This window comes from Thrips palmi, unplaced genomic scaffold (genome assembly GCF_012932325.1).
Source record: "Thrips palmi isolate BJ-2018 unplaced genomic scaffold, TpBJ-2018v1 HiC_scaffold_10, whole genome shotgun sequence".
Classification (NCBI taxonomy): domain Eukaryota; kingdom Metazoa; phylum Arthropoda; class Insecta; order Thysanoptera; family Thripidae; genus Thrips; species Thrips palmi.
In genome coordinates, this window is record NW_023144621.1 from 193,612 (window position 1) to 200,014 (window position 6,403).

General features: G+C 44.5%; 2 protein-coding genes across 2 annotated transcripts in view; both read right to left on the minus strand.

Annotated features, from left to right (window-relative positions):
* Positions 1–6,403, minus strand: part of LOC117646678 — a 586,045-nt gene that overhangs the window by 147,455 nt on the left and 432,187 nt on the right. The window lies entirely within an intron of this gene.
* Positions 111–3,078, minus strand: LOC117646794. Its single transcript, XM_034388013.1, has 4 exons — positions 2,908–3,078; positions 1,810–1,935; positions 1,213–1,352; positions 111–540 (listed from the first exon to the last, which is right to left on the minus strand). The coding sequence occupies exons 1-4, from the start codon at positions 2,953–2,955 to the stop codon at positions 222–224; spliced, it is 633 nt and encodes a 210-aa protein (XP_034243904.1). The 5' UTR covers positions 2,956–3,078; the 3' UTR covers positions 111–221.

The following is a 6,403-nucleotide window of genomic DNA, read 5'->3' on the forward strand; positions in this document are numbered from 1 at the left end:
TCCTCTTTCATATGAGTCGAGGGGTCACACTGGGAAATCACGGGAACACCCCGAAAAATTTTCAGCCAGAACTGAGGCCTGAGGGAATTGAAAAATAAAAGTTGACTTTATTTGTCTCAACAATTTAAGTATATTGAATATATTTTGAATATTGAGTATACTTTGCCAAAGCAAAGAGGGTCAATCAAGCGGTAATTTGGTTTGGGATTTTTTTCGACCTGCTACAAACACGTCCGCTGCAGCAGTGGGTTGTCTTGGATTTCTCTGAGTTTCTTCTGGATGATGGCCTCTGTGACGTCGTGCAGTGCGTCTGCCATCCAATCCCATGGCAGCCTCTTCTCGAGGAATGGGCAAGACCTCAGGGTGGAGTCGATGGTGATTTTCCCGAAGTCCACAAGGTCCACCGAGTCAACGCTCAGCTTGCAGTCGTTGCCACCAACCCTAGTGTAGCTGCCGCGCGCTCGGATGGAGTTGGACCCCATAGTTGCGTTCACCCAGCCATCCGTCTCGATAATTCCAATCCTTGCGTAATAGGTGTATCTGAACAGACAAGAGGCGCCAAGACAAATCCTCACACTAAGAATGATTGTACATCCACACTTTCGGTTGTCAGCCAATTCAGCCTGCGTACAGCACCACACTGTCAGAAAAAAAAGTCCGTAAATTTACGGAGAAAGTTACTCTAATTTTGGGAATGGAGGCTCCGTAAATTTTCCATATTTTAACGGAGATTTTCCATATTGTTACGGAGATTTTCCGTATTTTTACGGAGATGAACCGCATTTTTGCAGAAATAAACGCATTTTAACGGTTTTCATCCCTCCTTCCTTCGATGTTAATGCAAACAGTGTCCATTTAGACGAAAGTGATATTCCAAAACTGTTTGAAGATCCACTTGACCACATGCCATTAGGATCGGATGAATGGACGGAAACCCAAAGGCGAGGTCGCTTTAGGGAAGGCGTCCATTTGGAACACCTAATCAGTTGGTCACCCAACCCATCGATAACGTGAAATAGTCTGTTCTTTTTGATAAGTAAGGTTCTATTTCATTTATATACGTAACTTCCATACTTTTACGGAGAAAATCCATAATTCAAAAAAAGGGAGATCTCCGTTAAAAAAAATGGACAATCTCCGTTAAATTTCCGTATTTTTACGGAGTTTTCTGACAGTGCACCTTTCAGGTTTTACTCAATGGATAATACTCACCCGACCATTATTTCTTCGAAGCCAAGCGAAACCTCAAACACTAACGCTCCGTTGTCTCCACGATACAATTTTGAATCGTCAGTTCTTTTCAAGCTTCTTAGCGACTTGACGGATCCACCCAGCTTTAGAATTGCTGTGAACTGAATATGGAACCAATAGGTCAAATGAGTTTGTCCACTCATGCACGCCTTATTCGAACCATCTCATGTAGCCATGGACTGTCGAAATATGGCCCAAGGCAGGAAGGGTGACTTGCTCGGCACGGTGCGTTCAGCCTCTACACCGGTAGTCAGTGACATCACATTCCTTTCTACGTGAAAACTGCCATGAACGTATGAGAGTACCAAAAAAGCAGTCCATTCTGACTCGATCTCAGAAATGTATGCTAAGTATTCTCCGGCATTTTTGTTACAAACTCTCTTATAAACTATTTTCTTTGCATGGGTAACTATAACTTCGCAACTTGCAAAGAAAGTGCTTGGCACACTTTACAAACCATTTCTTCGCAACTTACAATTTCTTTAAAAAATATTGCCAGGAACTTGAGTTTTTTTTTTTTCAGTCTTCTTGACCGCGTTGAGGGTCGACTGAACCTACCCATCTTTCGGACGAGATTTCGAAGCCCGGCAGGGGAACTTTGTCTTTGAGATTGAGATACTCCAAGCCCAAGTCCACGACATCGTTCAGCGCCAAGTAGTCTGGAGCGTCCAGAGATTGTGTTGCCTGTAACCAGGGAAACTTATGTCAGGTTATGCTGTCTAAATCAAGCGTTTTTTTTGTGAGAGGGGGGAAGGGGAGGGGAGGAGGTTGACGGGATAGTGCTGCAGACACAGTTTGCCTGCTCACGCTTGAAACCTTACGAAGAATTTGAGCTCACATGCAAGAATAAATAGCTTAAGCTTGCCTTTGATCCTATATCAAGCTACTTGTCTTCGTGAGGTCTTGTTTATAGGGTTTTCAAATTGTTCGTCTTGCTCTGAATCAATTATCGCTGCGGTGCCTCTATTACGGTTGCCACCTGCTGTCAATCCGAATCAATTTTGGCGTTCTTTTAAGATTTAGACATTTCAGCGCCGCGTGGGCGAGCTAGAGAAACGGTGGAGATGACGGCCGAAACTCAGACGCGTTTCGAGAGTTTCGGGCCGCCCGTTGAACAGAACTCGAACCGAACGGGTGAACACTGCAATTGCAAAGGCGATACTAAAGTACATTTTTTGGCGATACAATTGAGTATCGCCAATAAACGGCCTTACGGAAAAGTATTGCGTTCAGAACGGCGATACACAGAAGTATCGCCAAAATTTGGCGATACTTTTGGGTATTGCCAAAACCACGGCATTAAACAAAGGTCTTGTCCCCTTGATTTGTTCGACGTTTATTGCCAAATCGTGGCAATACTCCAAAGTAACGCCGAATTTTGGCAATACTTTTGTGTATCGCCGTTTTGAAGGCAATACTTTTCCGTAAGGCCGTTTATGGGCGATACTCAATTGTATCACCAAAAAAGGTACTAAAAGTATTGCCGTTGGATGTACAGTGAACCCGCCAATGGATTGTTTTCCGAACGAGAAATCTATTGGTGCGGGCGCACGATTAGTTCAAGTCCCATTTGGCGACTCTGCAACTCAAAACGCTTCTAGAACTTTTGCCACCTGCGCCGGTCTTCTCGCCCACTGTGCGTGGCTCACCGCCTACCTGTGCGGTCAACAGACCCACGAATAGGGCGAAGAGGACCCTGGGCATTGTGCTTCGATTGTCGGTGTGAACTGACAGATCGCAGTTGGACGAAGGAGACGCCTGGCCACTCGACTTCTGTGCTTGCTTCCGTCGTGACGGCCAAGGTAGTGCACCAGGACTAATCAACTGCACAGACGCCCCAATACGTAGACATCCATGAGGAAAAATGTGTTGGGCAAAAAACGAGCCTGCAATATTAATTAATCTTTGATCCTACGGCAGGTGCAATCTAATCGAACCCTGTGTGTCTAGTGGGACTAGTGTGTCTGTACTCCTACAAGCAGCGCACATCGAATCAAAACGTGGACGTATCGATGCACTGGTAAAACAAAGGCATAAAACCTACGCCCTCAAGGGCATAAATAGTCTTTCACGCCCTTCAAGGGCGTGAAGGGTGTAGGACTTTAAGGCAAAATTTTAATGCCTTGTCAAAGGCATAAACGATCGTTTACGCCCTTGAGGGGCATAATTTTGATGCCTTTGTGTCCCCAGTGTGTTGTTGATGGTGTTCTGACGGCGTTGCTGACCCGCAGGCCTGGACCCGAGGGGAACGAATGAGAAATCTTGTGTACATCGGATAGGAATTACCCCGGACTACATCGAAAAATTTCGAGGATTACCATTGGATTACGCCGGATTACCCCGGATCACCTCAAAATTTCAGCGGATTACCCCGGATTACCTTAGAACTTCCTTAGAATTTCTGGTTATCCGCATTACAGATTTTCAATCGCACGTGCATCTAGCGTGCATCGCTAGAGTTATTGATCATCTATCGAAAAGTAGATAAGCCGAGGCGTAGGAGGCAGTGCGACCCAGGAGTTGGCACCCTCCCGACACGAGAGCCACAACCCGTTGAGGCCGTTACTGGCACACTGGCACGGGAAGATGGCGAATGGTGCGGTCGTCTTGATTGCGGCTCTGGTTGCCTTCCAGAGCTTCAGTCGTGCAGAGGTATAACTGGATGTGGTTTTCTTATTGTTAAGTGAAAAAAGTGGCTATGTGACATTTTTTAAATACTTGTGCCAGGTGTCTCAATTTAGGGGTGAAATTTCCTTTCTATTATATAAACTCATACCCTAAGACTAGGACGCCAACTCGTATTAGTTTCTGAGTTATGGAGGTTTACGTTAAATTTTAGTCGTTTCTCCCAAACTCTCCTCACGACAAAGGATTAGCTACCCAGTCTTCACATTCAGGCAACTTTATCTATTTTTGAATAGGAGAAAGATAGCATTGCTCTTTTTTAATACCTGCCTTAATTTTCCTGAAAAACCAAAAACAAGACCTAAATGGGTCAAAATCTCACATATTTGAATAAAAATAAAAATAGGCCTGATAAAATAGCTTTAACAGCTTCTTCTCCACTGATATCTTCAAATATGCCAACGCTGTCTTTTTTCTATGCAGAAATAGATGAAATTGCCAAAATCTGAAGACTGTGTAGCTAATCCTTTGTCGTGAGGAGAATTTGGGAGAAACGACTAAAAGTTTATGTAAACCTCCATAACTCAGGAACTAATAAGAGTTGGGGCCCGCAACTTTGGGAATAAATTCATCTAATAGTGGTTGAATTTTGACCGCAAAATTATCTTCCTGTCACAAATATTTCTAGGACATGCTAGTTTCACTTTACAGTATCCTTAAACAGTTTTCGATCATTACAGTGCAGGCCCCTTGCTGTCCCAGTTTCGATGTCGACGCGTCCTAAAAGAACAATCCTAACTGTGATAGTAGATCCAAGACAATCCTAACTGCCCGAGCACGTCAGCGCCCGGGTGCGCGCTGGCGGCACGGAGGACCCCATTGAATCATCCCCGAGGCTCGAGTTCGCCGGGCCATGAGCCCCTCTGCGTAAGCGGGGGCCGTCACACGAAGTCGACTCTCTACTCAAAAAAATTTCAATACAAAATTCTGTAACATGGTTACGCAGTAATTTCCACTACAAATGTTACAGAATTTTGTATCAGCACTGATACAAAATTTTGTATCACGCGTTACGGTAAACTGTTTCCCGGTTACAGAATTCTGCAATGCAAAAATCATAAAAAAATTGTCGTTTTATAAACAAAATTTGAACCTCATCGATCGTTCGTTCCTACACATTCGCTCCGTCGCTTCTGTACTCCCGAACACCCGGAGAAACCGAACTGCGTTCTCCGGAACCGAACCCCGGTCCTCCGGATTGCCAGCTCGGTATGCTACCGCTTGCGCCACAGCGCCGTATGGGGTGGCACGCCTCAGACTGTCGATGACACCGAGCGGGCACGCTGCATGCCCAGGTAGTGGTGGGAAACGAGCCCTGCGGCGCGACAGTTAGAGTTCCTGGCCCGAAGCTTCTAAAGTAAGGGAGTATGGGGCGATTTGTAACAGGGGCGATTCGTAACAAATGCGTTTATTAATTTAAGTGGAGGGAGCAGAGGAAAATCTGAGTATGGCCCCTCTTTCGCTTCAAGTACAGGGTCTTTGAACAATCGAAGCGGGTGTGATCGGTGCTCAGTTATAGTTTTGGAGGGCGTCTGAAATATAGGGTACACCGAAAACAGGCAAATCTTTTATTTTGAGTTCTAAGAAGTTTCTGTCTGAGGCTCCCCAGGTATGAATGACCATCGAAGTACCGTTGGGGCCTTGAAGCGTGACCCCTTTACAATGTAAACACGTGGCATAAGTTGCTTTTACTTTGTCCAGTGATAGTTAGGGACGGATTTCTTGCGTAACAGGCATTTGGGGTGATTCGTAACAGACCCGTATAAAAACAAGAATTTAAGTAGTTTTTGCTGCTAAATGCTTGAATTATTTCTCGAATCATCTGCTGTTTTATTCCAATACATTTACACAGCTCGAAATGCATTTTACAGCGAGTTATTCTAATCTTTCCTCTAAAATTGAAAAAAGTGAGGTTAGGATTGACATAGCCTATCAGTTAATGCTGAGGCGGTCAACGGCAGCTTGTAATGAAGATTTTTAGACGTCTGCAGGACACCCGAAGAACAACTGGTGGAGGAGATAACATTCCCGACGATGTTTCATTTAATGTGTAGGATGTTATGGAAAGCCCCATGGCTGTTACAAATCACCCCATGCTGGGGTGATTCGTAACAGCATGCAAGGGTTTGGAAAACGTCTTAGATTTCAAAGATTACGGACTCCAGATTGATCCAGTGGAGCTGCACAGTCTAGATGAAGGGCCAGACTGCTCAACTGGCACAACTTTGACACCGATATGCAGAATGTTCTTGATTTTGTATAGAGAATTCCGAAATCTGTTACAAATCGCCCCATACTCCCTTACTATGCCCCACGTTAGGACTTTTCGCCCGATCAACTGTGATGTTAAAACTAAGCTCGTAATTTGACTTTAAATTTGCGTTATTAATTTTTGCATCAGACGATGTAACTTGTAACGATATGTTACGGTTTTCTGTATCAGTTACAGTTATTTGCATAAAGATCG

Coding starts and splice junctions, on each gene's coding strand:
- LOC117646794 (XM_034388013.1), bottom strand. CDS start 2,955: ATGCCCAGGGTCCTCTTCGCCCTATTCGTGGGTCTGTTGACCGCACAG. Junction 1,353..1,809: donor AAATCTCGTCCGAAAGATGG/GTAGGTTCAGTC, acceptor TTCCATATTCAG/TTCACAGCAATTCTAAAGCT. Junction 541..1,212: donor TTCGAAGAAATAATGGTCGG/GTGAGTATTATC, acceptor TTGTCTGTTCAG/ATACACCTATTACGCAAGGA.